This window comes from Parasteatoda tepidariorum, chromosome 4 (assembly GCF_982258835.1).
Source record: "Parasteatoda tepidariorum strain Cologne lab strain chromosome 4, Ptep-v5.0, whole genome shotgun sequence".
Classification (NCBI taxonomy): Eukaryota; Metazoa; Arthropoda; class Arachnida; order Araneae; family Theridiidae; genus Parasteatoda; species Parasteatoda tepidariorum.
Genome location: NC_141758.1, coordinates 53,889,687 through 53,907,701, shown reverse-complemented (window position 1 = coordinate 53,907,701; position 18,015 = coordinate 53,889,687). Strand labels below are relative to the sequence as shown.

General features: G+C 28.4%; 1 protein-coding gene across 1 annotated transcript in view; it reads right to left on the bottom strand.

Moving 5' to 3' along the window:
- Glg1 (Golgi apparatus protein 1) overlaps positions 1 to 18,015 on the bottom strand; it is a 49,543-nt gene that overhangs the window by 15,010 nt on the left and 16,518 nt on the right. The window contains exons 11-15 of the mRNA XM_016068011.4: positions 10,131 to 10,268; positions 6,090 to 6,239; positions 5,464 to 5,583; positions 3,255 to 3,343; positions 844 to 958 (exon numbers count right to left, since the gene is read on the bottom strand). Of these exons, the coding sequence (XP_015923497.1) occupies positions 844 to 958; positions 3,255 to 3,343; positions 5,464 to 5,583; positions 6,090 to 6,239; positions 10,131 to 10,268 (612 nt within the window). The remainder of the gene's footprint in view (positions 1 to 843; positions 959 to 3,254; positions 3,344 to 5,463; positions 5,584 to 6,089; positions 6,240 to 10,130; positions 10,269 to 18,015) is intronic.

The window sequence follows — 18,015 nt, the reverse complement described above, 5'->3', positions numbered from 1 at the left end:
ATTTTTCATTTTGTTATGATTAAAATATTAACAAAATGTTCGTACTCAAAATTATTATAGCTATATATTTCATAAATAAAATCTTTTTTTAAAAAAAATGACTTTTAAGAGGAAAAAAAAAGATTAATTAGAGGCAACTACGGAGGTTGGTGAAAGCTAGAAAAAATTAAAGAAAATCCAGAATGCATCTCTCTTTTGAAAAAAAAAACATCCTTAATAAACTTCTATCCAAAAAAAAAAGATAGGTCTCATGCCACAAATTCTTAAAATTTATTTATAAACAGTCATTTGCAACATTGAAAAAGTAAGCTATATTTCAAACACTAGACAATGTTTGAGCTCGGAACTAGAGACGTACTGGGTACTAAAACGTCGCTGGATCTGGATACCCGGCAAAATTTGGATTTGTTACCCGCCCAGGTGTAATAATATTTATGCAAAACAACAACGTAAAAATAGTATAATTTTTATCAAACAAATATTTTGAAAGATACAGATCTAATCAAATTTTTTGCCCATCTATACAAAAACAATTTTGAAAAATGCTTCTAAGTAAAATGTGGGGATGACAGTTCGTATGTAGAATGAATAGTGTAAAATTTTCCTATGAAGAGGAGACATCTGCTAATAGTGAGTTTTAAAATTAATTAATTTTTCATTTGATTTACTTAAATTTTCTCCTATACCTGTGATGAGTCTTACCCGACAAAACTGGCCAGCTCTGGGTATCTAAACTAAAAATAGATTCAGGGTGACCGTTACAGGGCAGTGAAACAGGGTAATGAAAATCTGGTTGAATGAGCGGTATATCTCTACTCAGAGCTAAAGCTAAAATGTACTTACTCTTTCAAATTGTTCAATTTTCAGCTGTTGGCGACATTCTCTTGAAATTCGGTGAGTCTTTTCGAAAACTGTATCATTTGTAACAATACCACTCAAGCAGCTTATTACTTCTGGTCTAGAATTAAAATTAATTCAATATTGAAATAAAGGAAATCGTAATTATGAAACTTAATTATTACTTAATAAGTTACTATTAGAAATTGGTTAACGTATGTTGGTTAAGTTTAAATAATAAATTTTTAAATTAATACATTTAAATAAAAAATACTGGAATTAATATTGAATAAAAGAGTAGTAAAGATAAAAAATGTTTTTCAAAATAATTTTGAAAAAAATATGCACTTAACATAGTTTTTTTTATAACTTGTGTTAGAAATTATCATAAAATATAATAAGAAAAATCTGCTTGATTTATAAATAATATTCATAAATTATAAAATTTATAATTAAAAAAAATAAAAGTATTTATTATTAATTCCGAAAAATAGTGATTTCTTTAGGATCAGTAAAATCCACTTTAAAGAAACAAACTTCAGAACTGAACATAAAGGTGAATAAAACAGTTCTCTTTTTACAAAAAACATAACACAAACTCTAAAGATGACACTAAAAATTCAGTGATATTGAAAATTCCATACATTTTAAATTAAATATTTTTAACAATTGAGTCAAAACCATAACTGTATTGACATCTATAAGTTGTGTAATATATATATTAACATCACTTCAAACAATTTTAATCTTTTCTTCTCATTTAATTTTATTCTTTTCTTATTTCTTTTTGATTTCATACTTAGCTGCCCCTTCAAAAATATCAGTTTTTCAAATTCATTAAACTGGCAAGTTCTTTCCTATTATTATGAGTGCACATTCTAACCTATGCAAGCAAATCTTTTATTTCATTAGAAATAGATGATTCAGAAATATCTTTACAAGCATGGTAATATTTTCTTATTGTATTCGGCTAAAAGAGATTTCCTTCTCTTAACTATTATATTCTTTTTATTATATATTCTTTCCATTATACAGTCAATTCGCTATAACTCGAAGTACGATAACTCGAATATTACTAAAACTCGATTTTTTTTAAGGGGTCCCGACCCTTTTATCTTCAATTTCATGTTAATTATTCTCAATTACTCGAATTTTACTTCCTTTAACTCGATTTTTTTTTGGATCTTTTAAAGCAAGAAAAGAAACCTAGGATCTGATATCTTGCCCCTTCCTTTGCACTATGTTTTTCGCACTCTTCATGGAAGAGCTAAAGCTGTCCCTTTTGAAGTATGTGAGCAGTGGTTAAATGAAACATTACCAAATTTACTTCAAGGATACAGTTAAAATGATGTTTTCAATATTGATGAAATGGGTTTATTTTTAAAATGTCTTCCAAATAAGACTATGATGTTTAAGGAGGAAAACTGCTCAGGGGGTAAAATGAGCAAGGAACGTTTGACTGTCCTAGTTGAAGGAAATGCGTCTGGGACAGAGAAATTGCCCTTACTTGTTATCGGAAAATACCGAAATTCCCGATGTTTCAAGAATGCAAAAACGTATCCTTTGGATTACAAGTCTAACAAAAAGTTTCGGATGACATCAGTATTATTTGAAGACTATGTAAGAAAATTGGATCGGAAATTCTTCGCTAAGAAAAGAAAACTGATAACTACTTAATGGATAAATGCACAGCGCAAAGTGATCTACCTAATTTGAAAGCAGTAAACTTGCAGTATCTCTCGCCAAACACAACAGCAAAGTTGCAGCCGATAGACCAGGATATCATAAAGTGCTTCAAACAGTCTTATCGTAAATAGCTTGTCAAAAAAATGATCTTAAATATTGTAAGCATTTAGAAGATTTGTAATTAATAAGCATTAATTAAATAATCCGACAACAAACGGTTAGTCGAACTTCCGATATGTCGAAGTTTTTCGTCAGTTCTATCAGATTCGAGTTATCGCGAATTCACTGTATATACTTTCTATTATATATACTTTCTATTATATATTCTTTCTATTACATATTCTTTCTATTACACATTCTTTCTATTATATATTCTTTCTATTACATATTCTTTCTATTACATATTCTTTCTATTACATATTCTTTCTACTACATATTCTTTCTACTACATATTCTTTCTATTATCAACAATATTAATATGTAGAGAATTCAAAATTTCAATTATGTCAAAAAACTAGTTTAACTACATTTGAAGCAAAGTTTAAGGGGAATAAACAACAAAATGAGAAATTTAGCAGTGCAAAAACAATTATACGTTAATCACTTTATAAAACATTAATTTCAAAGTAATACATATTTTTAATTAAGGGAAAAACAAATCGTACTAATAAAAAATTACAAATAAAAGCTGCAATTTCTATTTTAAGTAACTCAATTTCAGGATTACTTACTTTGTTTTCACATTTTTACACAAATGTAACACATCTTTTTTACAGGCTTCTTTAAATTTATAGCTGAACCTATAGTTCTTAAGAGATATCTAAAAAAGAAAATTGTATTAAATTGTAAAATCTGTATTTTTATTTTTCAAAAAATCTATATTTTTATTTTTCAAATTTTATATTTATTGAATTTTATAGACATATATAACTTAAAAATTATAGAAACAACCTCAATTTCGAAAACCACATATTTATTTTGATCTAGCAGGCAAAAATTGACAATTTTTTTTTATTTGCTGATAAGATGTAACAAAAATAAAACAATAACTTCTGCAACTTGTCTTTCATCTTCATGAAATGGCCGAATGCACGAAAGTAAGAAAAGTGAAAATCAGTAATAATCCCAAATTTCCCCTTAAAATTTTGCGAAATTTTTTTAAAAACATATTCAGTGCTTTAGCTCTTAGAGCATTGTTTGCAATTTTTATTAGAGCAGATTTACAATTTTATTCGATTTTAATTAGAGCAATTTTTTAAAGAAATTTCATTTTTTTTTTATATCATTCTTTGGCTACATACAGAACTTTGTAAAGGCTGAAAAATAAGAATGTTCAAAACTTTTATTTACTAATAAATTTCATTTAATTCTTTTTTTGTACACAAAAGAATACATGAAAAAGTTTTGATATAAATACATAATTCTAGCTGTAGCTAGAGATAAATGAATATAATTCACCTATTAACACAGATATTCAAGTTAGTCATACGATACGGAATAGAAGCTTTTAGACCTCAGTCGGTTTTAATTATTAAGTTTACACGCCCCAACACCTACCCATCACTTGATAAGAAACGTGGTTAATATCTCTTTGAAAGTAAACCTCCCGGATTCACAGGGGAAAAAAAGCAATGCATATCGGTAAAGCAGGAGGACCTATGGAGTTGATATATTCACAATTGACCATCTATTAAATGTCTTAATAAATGTTTCACTTATATGAGCATCTCGAATATTATATTTCTGTTCCTTTTTTCCCCCAGCTGTGTTAAATAATCTTCAAATCGATAAGAAAATTAAATAAATTTTCGGTGTGGAAAAAGCATTGGCGTCATTTCAAGTTGAGGGGACTCATAAATTGTTTTCGCCCAGATGAAAATAAAAATCGATAAATGCCACTGTCCAAATTATTTCACATGAGCAGTATCATTTTCTCTCCTTTCTTTGCAAAGATAAAGCAAGGTGACAGGAGAAAGATTGATTCTTAAGTAGTAAAATAGCTTAACAATATTTTCTGTCATGAATAAGGCAAAAAATTTACATGCTTTAAAAATGGTGAAAAGTTAGATAATTTTTTCCTTGCAATTTAAAGCAAAAATATTGTTTTCTCAAGAAATAACATTTTTGTCTGGTTTCAAGAGATAGAAAATACGATTTTAGGGCAAAAATGACTACCGCGTCCGGTTCCAGGAGTGTCCGCTTTCAGGAGAATGTTCATAATGGTTTATTCATAGAAGACTCACAAGGAATTAAAAATATGTCCGAACTGAGAGACATCTGCTTTGCAGGAGTGTCCATAACAGGTTTCACGTTACTTAGAAGGAAAAAAAAGTTGGATTTTTTTTTTCCTTTAGACTAAATATACACGTTACTGTGAAAAACCAAAATGATTGAATTATGACTATCAACACTCACATAGTCACTTTAATGATACCCAAAATTTTTATTATACATCATTGAAAGTATACAAAGTAATGATCATTAACCTTCTAAGAACATCATTGTGAGGAATTCAGTGCAAAAATTATTAATGTGCTTTTTTTATCACATTTAGCCAAAGACATGATTATTATTATTAGTTACCAGCTTAAATAACCAAAATAATAACTGGATAAGTATCAGTCATCTACTCCCCACAGTAAACTTGCCTGGTATTTGCTATTGATGTTTATTCGAGTGGCTAAGCGCCATTGTCTGATATTTCTTACACTGATGTTTTTTCTGAGTTTAAAAGGAATTATATACTATACATTTGTCAGATATTCCCTATACAGATTTTTAATTAAGAAGGTAAATAGAGAGGGCTCCAAATTGGTCAATGGTCCGTTGATACCGGATAAAATTTTTGATAACACATTTAAAAAATACAAATTATGTAAAATATTTATATGATATACATGCAAAAATAACTGCAAGTAAAGAAGCAAAAATATTTCTTACCAATTGAAAGTGTTCAACAGAAACTCTGCATTTTGCATTCATTTTCATTTCAGGCTCATTTTTATGCAAAATTAAACATTGTATTAAGTCACCTTGGTCAACATCTTTAGCCAGCAAATCCTATTGAGAAGCATAATAGCAGTATAACAAAATTAAAAAATTTGAAAACTTGAATCAAAAACATGATAGTCAAAATTAATTTTTCAAAGGAGAAACAAATCAGACATCAAGTTAAAATTAGACATTTGGTAATTATACATCATATTGAATCAATCCAGTGTTAATTACATTGTTATTAATTATTAGTGTTAATTACAATTATTAATTACATTAATTAATTACATTGTTATTAAGTGTTAATTACAAATATTAATTACATTGTTAAATAAACAATTACATTTAATATTTACAAATACACATTGTAAAACAAATAAATTTGTTTCTTTTTAATTTTAAAGTTTCTACATGGAATCATTTCTAATTATTTGAACAAAAATAATGAAGATTTATAATTTTTTGCAAGCAAAATCAAAAAATAATAATCTAAAATTTAATTATTTTCGAAAGCAATTTAACTTATCTTTTAAAAAACTAATATTGTTAAGAAATGCTTCAAAAATACTTACATTACAATGCTTATGAAGTATTGTGCTGCAAGCATAAAACAAAGGATAGTTAAGCTCTAAATGTTCAGACTCCTCTTCAGTGTAATTAGCTACTACTTTTTGACAATCGGGATAAAGATCTTTTAAACTCTTCTGAAGACACATCATTTCCTAGAACACATTTTAATTCTAGAGTTTTAGCTGAGCTTAAGTGCCATTCACACTACATGCAAAAAATTTGTATATGTAAATTCTGAAATGCTAACAAAAACCTGATTGGTAAAATACATTGAACGTGAAAAACTCATGCCAATGAGCCTCTTGTTCCTATCTCTGAATTCGCATACACGATTTTTTTCTCACAAGTAGAGTGAAAGGGCCTTTACAAGATAGTCAGTAAAATTTGAAATAATTCAGATGTTTATTGACATAAAGCAAACTTCAAAATAAAAACCATAAACGACCTGAAATTGTAATTGGATTTTAATATAAAATAAGCAATTATTAATGAAACTCCACTATCACAGAGCAATGATAATTTCACCTAATGGCATATTTTTATACAATCTTAAAACAAATATAAATTCAACAATAAGGTTTTTTTTTTCTTTTTACACAAGTAACAAAAATGAGGTCATAAAAGCAACAATAATACAAATGAAAGTTAGAAAACAGTAAAATGACTATTTCTATAGCATTAATATAAAAGCAGGAGACAGCAAGAAATATGATAGAACAAGAATATTAAATGAGAAATTTTAAAAATGACTAAGTAAAAAGAAATTTTAAAAATGACCTTAAATACTGAAATTCGTAAATTTTAACTTCGTTGCAAATCTTCCTTATCTTCATTTTAAATCTTGATATTTAATGTTCAAAATCAAGTCAACAAAACTTATGGCAAAGTAAACTTGAATAAAACATTCAAATTATCAGGAAATTTAGGATTAAATAAAATAGATTTTATCAATATAACTTCTAACACAAATAAATATAAAAATAAATACCTAATCTTATGTATAGATTAATACCTACAATACACAAGTAGAGTGCTTGATATAACAACCCTTGCAGTTCAGACGGAACACAGAAGTGATAACGTGAGGTCGTTATAATGGGAATACACAAAAATACTAGTCATAGCTAAAGAAATACTTGACTAATTTTAACAAAGCAATGTTTAACTTTATTAAGAATTTGGTAACTAACAGAAAAACTTTCAAAAATTCAATTTTTTCCTGTATTAATATTAATATAAAATTTACCTTCAAAATAGTACTTCATGGGTGAGATATTAAGAGCTGTCATCTATATATATATTTCTCTTACACGGCGACAAAAAAAGCCTCATTACAACTCCCCGAATGGCAATGCTAGAAAATCGAGCAATGATTGCCGCTAAAAATGTCACACGCCAAATCTAGCTGAGGTGGCTCAACATATAGTGCTTTTAAAAATGGAAACTGAAATAACCAGAGACAGCATTCTCACCAAATGTGATCTCTTCCGAAATTCACCCTATCAGCTGCAGCAATCTCATACTATTAAGCTAGGCAGAAGTGAGTAGTCTTTGTCGACAGATCTCTGTTTTAGTATTTTGTCGAAAGCGCTTTTTTTCACGAATTTATATATTACGAATTTATTTGACAATGTTTCAGCTTTTTTTCACGAATTTATATATTACGAATTTATTTGACAATGTTTCAGTTAGATCACGAATTTATTTGTTCTATTATTGTTATTAGGTATTCGTTGAAAAATTAGTCTCAGTCATGCTGTTACGCTTTTGAAGTATAATCAAAAGAAGAGTGCTGGAAGATTGGAAGAGAGCATTGATGACAGCTATGAAAGACGTAGCGGTGAAAGAATGTGCAGACGACGAGCAGTCATTCAAGATTTAACTGTTGATTTCAAATTTATTTTAATGACTAAGCATTTACTAAAAAGATGTAATTTTTAAAAATTAAAAAAAAAAGTTGTTATATGGATTTGAATGATTGTTTTGAATTCTTAAGAGTTTTGTGCATTTGCAATGTACCCAACTTAGAAGCGAGCAAAGCGAGCTTGGTTTGCGAAGCAAACCATATAAGATTGCGCAGCAATTTTCGGGGGTTGGCGAGCGTTAGCAAGCAGGGGGAGCAACCCACTAGTATCTATGTTAGCTGTATGTTAACTGTGTAGCTGTATTTTAACTCTAAAATAAGCCACTTAAGACTGACATTTTACAAAAACGGTCAATAAAATTTTTAAATAAAATAGGATTGATATATATATGGTATTCTTTGAAAAGAAATTTATACATTTTATAAGTGATCATGAATTACAACCACCTAAGACTAGGAAAGTAGGGTGTCATGCCACCCTTCTTTCAAATAAGATTCAAGGCATTTTTTGTTTATTGTGCAGTAATATCAGAGGTTTGAAGAAGTGTACTACAAAAAGCAAAACTACTGTAGTCGCTATTTTTTTAAAATAGTGCTGTGATACAAATAAACAATAACAGTACAATACCAAAAAAAACAGAAGTTTGCATCGATTCATGTCAACTACTTTTAAAATTAGTTTAGAAAAGAAATACAGTTTTAACGGAATTAATTTTTCGAATTTGAAGGGTAAAAATCTTCGCGTTAATAGATACAATGAAAATGACCCTGGGGCTATAGCAAACCTGAGCGTTAACAGAAATAACATATTTAAAATCACATATAACTAATATTTAAACTAGCCATTATAAGAAATAGATAATTACTTTGGTCTCACTTTCACATGTGAATGCACACTCGTGAAACATTGATGTTATTTAAAAGGATGGGAACATATTTTCAATGCACTTAAATTTCATGAAGGATTAACACTGCTCCATTTTTGGACTGAAGCCGCTTTAAAAATTTGTTTTACACTATGCGCTTTCAAATACAGCAATTTAGTGGACAACTAACGACATCTGTTGGTCAAAACGTAAATTAAACGTCTAATACCGCTAAAACGGGGAATAAACGGGATGCACTCATCAATAAAGGAAGAAAAACACATGCCTGCGGAAATCGTGGGATGAGCAGATTTTGCTACAATTGAGTTGCCCGTGGAAATCACGGGATGAGCAGTCAGAGGGTTGAAAGAGCATCATTGAACAATTAAAACATTTGAAGTATTTGATAATTTTGCATGCTTAAATTTAATATTCATTGTCGAAAAAGGCATAAAAAGTTGAAGGTTAAATGAACAAATTTGCTCATTTAAACAGGAATAAATATTTCTTAATTATTCCCTCTAAGCCAATTTCTTATTCCAAACCATTTTGAGTATAGATGTAAATTAAGTTCTCCAGCAAAGTTAATGTTTTTAAAATAGTGAAGTAGTTACTGCAATTCCAAAGTAGTTTTAACTACATTTACTCAGTTAAAAAAAAGTAGTGCACTGTGTAAATCACTACATTTAAAAAAAAGTAGTTGTAGTTAACTACATTTGTTTGTAGTAAACTAAGAAAATAATGTAGTTTTTCCCACCACTGAGTAACACCATAGGAAATAATGGTTTAAATAATTTCTTTGAAACTTTTTCTAAATCAAATGGCTAAATTCTGATTGCTATATCAAAATGAACGGTTCAGTATGAATGTTCTAATAGAGATAAAAATAACATTGCTTGTATGGAATTGCAAATGGGACTTTATTCACGGGTTTTTATAATGTAACTGTAATGTTATAATGTAATTGTAACATGTAATGGGGGACATTCTAAAAAGTGTAGACTGTAAATAAAGAACTCTCTTTTATACACTTTTACGTAGTATAAATAATAGTGGTTGATTCCAGAAAGATTCAAATTTTCACCTCAGATAATCGTAATTTTCAGCATGTCAGATAATCTAGATTAATGTCATACAATTAAAACTAAATTGGAAGAAAAAAAAACGTATTACCAAATGATTGCTAACATGAGTAAATGTCATATCACCTAGATTAGTGTTATACAGTAGCCAAAACTAAATTGAAAAATATGTCTTGCCAAATATCTGTTAAAATTGAAGAGACATTCTAAAGTAATGTGTTTTTGAATTACCTCTCCCTTTTCAACATTTTCACTGCAGCGCTCGGTGAGATCCAACAAGCAAGGCTCTTCAATTTCAGGCATCAGATCCACACTCACAGCTCGCTGTCGCATAACACGGCGAACTTCATACAGACATTCTCTGGATAACTGATAAAAATAATAAAATTATTAGAAGCAATGAATATTTATTTTTATATAATACATCATTTTTTAAAATTTATTAAAAAGTAATGACACGTTGTATGATAAAGATTCATTGATAACTACACAAATTTTGATGACATTGGATTTTTTTTTCACGTTATCTATCAGAACATTGAGATTTATAAGGTGATGCTCTGAAATTCAGGGATAATCTTTATGGCATCTTTATTTTTGGTACCATTTCTCAGGCTTTCCTCTTTTTATTTTGCTTTGAGGGTTTTATTTAAAAATAAATATTTTTTATTATTAAACCCCTCAACCTCCGAAGGGCTGGCCTTTTTGGTCTTCAGTTAACCCTCCTGGCGTTTCCCCTCTCTCTTAGTTTCTTACTTCAAGCGGCAGACACATTTTAGAAAGATGCTACCAAAAGTGTCCAGGGTCGAACAAAAGGTATGCTTTCCCCCTTCTGCTTCAATTTGTGGTTAAAAGGGGTGATTATCGATCTAGGAGGTCCAGGTGGGTCATGACAGTTTGATGGATGAATCGCGAATGTGATTCACTTTTCCGAAAGTCATTTTTGAACTGTAGTCAACATTGCACTTTCCTCTGAAATATCAAGCAATGAAGAAGACATTTTTACTGATAAGATTATTGCTTTCAGGTTAAATTACACTTTTTCTTGTCCTTTGAGCTTTGACAATGATAACGTTGATATATAACATCAAAGGTTGTTATCAATATCCCCTGTGATGGTACTGAATAGGTTCTTTCTACTGATATTTTTTCCTTCCTAGCTCATTTGACTTCTGTTATTTCCCAGATACATTTGCCAAGTTTAAAAAAAAAATGTGCATCCTTTTTAATTTACTTCAGTTCTAAGTTCATGTAGGATGAGAACAATTTCGTTGATATACGTGTTAGTAACAAATCATGTTTACCTTTTTAATCCATATTAATGATATCTTTGAATTTAAAAAATAATTAATAGTACTTATATAATAGTACTATAGATACGAAATATAACGGCAATTCAGTGGATATTATATATTCATGTATAATGGCTCTTTTTCTTTGAGAGGGAGAAAAAGCTTTTGTTAAGCGCTACTGTTTCAAAATGAAATATCCATTTTTAATTCATCGTTTACGCGATTGAGTAAAAATCGTTAGGTATTCTAATAGCGATTTATAAAACTTCAAAAAATATGAATTTCTATTTACACTAGTAGTTATTAGGCAAAACTGCATTTTTCATTATATTTTTTCATAGTAAAAATAATATTAAGAATGAAAACAAATCAAAATCTAATCTAATCTTCGTATGCAAGGAATAAATATCAGTACAAGAATCATTGCAAGAATATTTTTTCAAGCAAGGGCGGGATCAGGGGAGAGGGAATTGTACCCCTGTCGGGCATGCCCCCCCCCCTCACATCGGGAAAATTTTAAAGTCTCGTCCGGAAAATAGTCTGGTCACATTTTTTTCTAAATTATGTCAAAAATTCTTTTACAAATGCCTAATAAAAAATTTTGTAGTTGACTTTTTATCTATTTATTCTGAAGAATTAGTAACAAAAATTAGTAAAATATATTGTAAATTCTATGCAATTATAGTTTCACTGCACTACCCATAACTTTACCTGTACATTGTCAAACTAGAGACTGATGCGATTAGACATAGGTGAAATTGAAGACTTTTCGAAGTCCCATAGAAATCCTTTCCCACAGACACATCTTCATTTTCTTGGAAACTTATCTTTCAAACTGCTATTCTTTCTTCTGGAGAACTGAGAAGGGGATACACAGGTCCTCTTCTTTGCGAATTCTTTTTTATGTAATGTGTTTATCAATGGTTTATGTGATCACATAATTTCTTTTTGAAATTTTCAAGCAAAATGAAAGTATAAGAACAAAATAAAAAAAAATTTAATCTTTTTTTTAAAAAAATACTATTAATTGAGGAAAATCATTTACTTATTCGGATTCAAGGTTTATATTTTAATCAACGCAGTAAATATGCAGTCGGAAAAAAAATAGTAACAAAATATTTTTAATTTATTATCTTTTTTATCATTTTCTTAGTAGTAAAAAGATTGTTGATTGATTCAGAAAAACAATTAAACTGTTCATATTCAATATCCTAAAATATATATTAATCAACCTAACAGATTCTCATTGACTTATTTTATGTACAGTGCATGAAATGGAAAAAGGGAACACCTTGATTAACTTTTGATTTAATCATATTTTCACGTACAAAGAATCAATACCATATTTTAATTTACGAAAATGAACAGAAAAACGCATTCTGATCTGGATAAACATACAAGTTTGTCTATAGTTTCAGGTTTGTAGATCTTGCTATTTTATTTTATCCGTCGTTGAACAACCGACCCAATTTCGACTCCGTAGCCTTGTAATTTTGAACCAATCCAGAAGACCAGGAAACTCCTGGATAAGTACCCCCAGTGTTGTTTATTTGTTATGGGAACATGGGGGACTTTGCGACTCGATAGATTTAACGTGCATCAGTCGCCATTTACTGCACGGGAATTTCAAAAATCGGGATTCAGAATTTTTCAACGCGTATTATAAATATATTAAATATTTTATAACTATTTAAAACTATATTTTTTGCATGGCATTACCTTTGGAAAAACGAATTTTAACAATTGTATGAAAATTTTTTCGATTCAATCAAAAAGCAAAATCGGTCAAATAAGTCCTGAAAAATAAAAATAATTTTTTTTTTCGAAATTTGGTCCCCTAACTTCTTAATTTTTAGTGTCCATTTCTTGTGACTTAAAATTCGTAACTATGAAAGCAAAAACAAATTTAAATCGTAGAGGAAGGAATGTTTCGCGTTGACATGTGGTAAACTATAATCAATTAACTGTGTGAAAGGTTATTCGTTGCAGGCATATGCCAATATGTAAAACGCTTTTGCAGGGCGAAACAGAAATCTTGGTAGAAAGTGTGCTTTCAGCTTTGCAGAGAAACGAAAACATAGGCAGACAAACAGCAGCCATGTCTTGCAATTCTTTTTAAAAAATGTAAGTTAGTTAATATTCGTTTCTCGGATGCAAATTTAAAATTTGTAAATTTAAAAATAATTACAAATTTAAGCTATATTGTTTGAATCTTATATTTTCAGCCGATGGACTTACTCTTTTTCTCAAATATAGAAATTAGCCTTTTGCCGGACATAGATGTTCACTTTAAAAGCATCTTTGAGAAGAAAAGGGAATCGCAAGTAGAAATTTTAGAAGTATCTTTGTATTTATTTACAATATATATTAGCATCGAGTCCCCTGATTAAAATAGCCCTTTTTTTGTCCGTAAAATTATACAGTGTAACAATTAAAAAAAAATAAAAATTTTGCAATTTTATGGGCATAACCATTTCGAAGTTCGTTCGAAACGGGGCATGATATCTTTAGATAGAATACGTGGATGCAAAAAATGTACTTAAAACTTTATTTGCAAAACATTTAAATGAGTCAAAAGTCAATCGATGCATATAAAAATAATATTTTATATTAAAATATTCTTTAAATGTGCATGAAATTTCTGATTTTTATTATCGAATAATTTTTGCTTTATGAGAGTAAGAAGTGTCGAAATTTTTTGAAATAGCGGTTACTGCTACAACTATTCTTCATTACAGAAGTAATTTTTACGATTACAATGTATGGTAAATTGCACTATACAGTACAAAATATATCGATAACAGAAAAAAAAATTAGATTTAAATTTACATTAAAAGGAATCTGCACATTATGGGTATCAATATTACTGATTTTAGATTCTTAGAAACACACTTGAAAAAAATGTAAAGTATAAAATTTGTTTTAATTTAAATATTTTGAATTTGTTTGAGCCCCCCCAGTCGGGGGAGACTTGACCCCTTGTCGGGCAGAGTCTGGCGCCATCCTTGATTTCAAGAATTAATACATTGATTCTTTGCTATTTTGTCTATTGCTTTAATTTCGTGTGAATGATTTTTACAATATAAATCAAACAATAATATATATTGTAAAAAAAGTACGTAACAGAATTTAAATATACAAAAATAAACATATTTTTAAAAATTTTTGGTTGTATTGATTTAGTATAATTAATATCAAGTAGATTTTTTTCATGAAAAAAATTAACTCTTTGCACCATGATGACCTATAGAATCAGTTATTCCAAATATGTTTCTGAGACACCATTTAGAAATATTGTCTCCGACTCAAAGGTAAATAACTATACTTCTAGCTGACTACACTAATTTTTTCCGCCTATAGAATAGAATATAGTGCATGCAAAATCGGAAAAAAATCGTTGCTCTGCTTTTCTTTTTCTGTGAAACAAACTGACAATAATTACAACCTGTAAACATGACATAAAAATACTTTGTCATAAAAGAGTACTACGATTATGCATTATTCAAGGTGCACACCTTTTGTATGGCAATTAAATGACATAGAAAAGAATTACACAAAAAAAAGGAAGATATTTTCAAGATTGGAAATGGTAAATAGAATGAATATGGGATTTTATATTTTTATTCGTTAGTTTATATATTCATTACTTTATATTCTTATATTCATTAGTCTATATTTAATTTCTATAAGTAGGATATGTTTGCTTTTTTTTTCTTTATAGAACCTAACTTAGCTGGAAAAAAAATTAAAAAAAACTTATGTGTATAAGTATAAAAATCTATTAAAATATAAATATTGCTTTCCCCCGAATTCCATTCTTTCATCCCTCTTCAAAGTCAAGAGATAGGAAATGACTGACGTATAATAGGAAATGAGCTATGGGATTGCAAATTCAGGTTTTTAAGTCGAACGTCATCGAACTAGTCACTCCTTCTATTCAGAATAGATAAGGGTAGGATTTCTTTTCTAGGGGGGTGGCGGAGGAAGAACTGAAACTACCTGACCTGAACCTATGAACTTTTGAAGCATATCATACAATTGAGAATTTGTAATTTTTACACATGTTTAAAACATAATACAACTGATATTTTAATTAACATTAACCTGCTTAACATTTTCTCATTTAAATAAATATTTTCTTGCATAACTTCGTTTGTATTTTATAAATACTATTTAATTGAATAAAGTAAGCTATATATAAATGAATTTTAATGAAGTTGCTATATTTTGTATTTCTAACGAGGTTATCAGTATAATTTTATCTTTCATCTAATTTTCCTTTTTATTTTTAAATTATTACTAATACATTTAAGCAGATCAAATTTAGGAATAAAGTTTTCGGGATCTTTAGCTTCAAATTTGCAAAAAAATAAAAACTTATTGCACTACTTTTGTAACATATCAACTAATAAAAAGTTGCAATAAAATTTTTTTTTTTTAAAAATTAAATTTTTTAAAGAAAAAAGTATTATACGTATTACTCTATGGTTTCAAATTATATGTGCTAAGAAATATTTCGTGTAATACAACTTGCCTCCCTGTCCACTATATTTACTATTTATAACAGTAACACTTTAAGAATATTTTATTTATAGTAATTAGCAAAGTATTTAAGGAGCTTGTGGGTTATGGATATACTTGAGATTATGGTAGGGCGCAAGAACTTGTTATCACTTAAAAAAAAACATATAAGAGGTTGCATTATGCCTTATAAAATAAATTACACAGTCATTTATGAATTCAAAGATATACAATTCCTAAGAATGAAAAAAAAACATCATGTCTTTCATATTTATTCCCAAATATTATTATTATTCATTCTGAATTTATTGAAGCTCTTATTTTAAGTTTTATTATTTTCTTGCAGTCGAGAATTTCTCGAAAAGAATCGCAGAAAATACAGTGACAAATCTTCTCTGCATTTCACATTTCTCTAACTTAATGCAACACGTACTGCTTATTACAGTACGTCCATTTCTTTTAGATCATCTTTCATAGTATTTTTGATCATAAATAGAAAAGAAAGCGATAGGCGAAACTCACTTCATCCGAACACTTATAAGCGGAGTCTAGATTATATTTACATCACAATAAGGCTTGTTTATTGCTTATTTCAAATGAAACTTCTAAAAACGATTTCAATAACTTAACAAGATCATCACGTAACTAGAAGTATCATTTACTTTAGTATTTAGACCGTCAATAGATGAATATTCTAGTACGAATGACAGTACTGTAATACTTAATTTGATTGTGTTAAATTAATGGAATATTAGGGGGAGTGGAAAGTAAGGTCATTTCGGTGCAGTTGGTATTTGTTACCAAGATTTTATTTTTAATCAACACTGTATTCACCCTCGTTATCAACAACTTTCAAATTCCGGATTGTTTAAAATGTATATCGTAATGTGAGTGACATAAAAAATTTACAATTTATTTGATTATTTGCAAGGATGGAAAAAAATGTTTGGTATATTAAAACTCACTTAGTTATTTGGAGTTTTAACAGCTTGTAATTTTTTTTAATATAATTTATTAAGAAAATTTAAATTTATTATTAAACTTATTTGTTTTTACTAAAACAAGCTATAAATCATTTTCTTTAAAATGTATATCGTAATGTGAGTGACAAAAAAATTTACAATTCATTTGATTATTTGTGTGGATGGAAAAAAAATATTTGGTATATTAAAACTCACTTAGTTATTTCGAGTTTTAACAGCTTGTAATTTTACTAATTTAATAAAACGTATTTACAAATGAAAAGAATTTCGATTTCCTCTCTATCCATGAAAATGTTTCAATATCATTAAACTAAAGTACAAATAAAACTAGTGTCATAGGTGATGGGATTTTAGACAAACGCCGAGAAAGTCCAGAACATTACATGAAGAGGAGAGAATGTTTTTAGAGTTAACTTCAATTGCAGGAATTGTTTTAAAATATATTTTGTAAGCAAAAAAAATCTTTTTTTTTAAAACAATTAATTAATTTAACTAAATTAGTTAAATATTATAGAAAATTGGTAATATTAAAAATTCATAAATTAGTTCATTAAATATTACATTATTATTTAGAGAAGAAATAATTTGCTGCAATTTACACTGAAATTAAATTAATTTTCGAAAATTATTTGAAATTTAAAAATACAAAACGATTTAAAACATTTAAAGATTTAGTATAATAAATTAAGCAATAAATATTGAAAAAAATTCAATCTATTGAATAAGTTGAACAAAAAAAAAATAACCTGTTTATTACTTTTAGTTTGAGTGGGGGTTCAAAAATCAAAAAGAATGCAAAATATTCACATCTATTCAAACAGAAATACTATAGCACAGTGAGTGATTTACGATGACAGCTTATACGCCTCTCAATTTGTGAGCAGTAGGAGGTTGAGGGGGAAGGAAATATTCTAGAGGAGAAAAAGACGGGTTCGCCGCTCTAGAGGCAGATCGTGAACCCATGAAAACACGGGCAAGCCGCTTTCAGCATGGAAATCAAGCCCGTAATATAACGGGCTTGACGCCAGGAGGGTTAAGGGAGACCTTGACCAATACAATCTTAAGTTTTTGCAGCATTTGGTAATTTATATGAAAATTCGCTTTTCATAATACAACTCTTTTATATATAAATATTTAAAAAAAATTGTAAATATCAGTAAACATTTCCCATCTTCAGTATTTTGTTACTTTAGCCAATAACATTTGAAGTTTTATTGAAAACATATTTTAATACTTTACATGTTATAAATTTAAAAAAGAAATTATGTTTTAAAGTGAAATTCTTATTTATAGGAATTCTTATTTATAGGAATAAGGGAA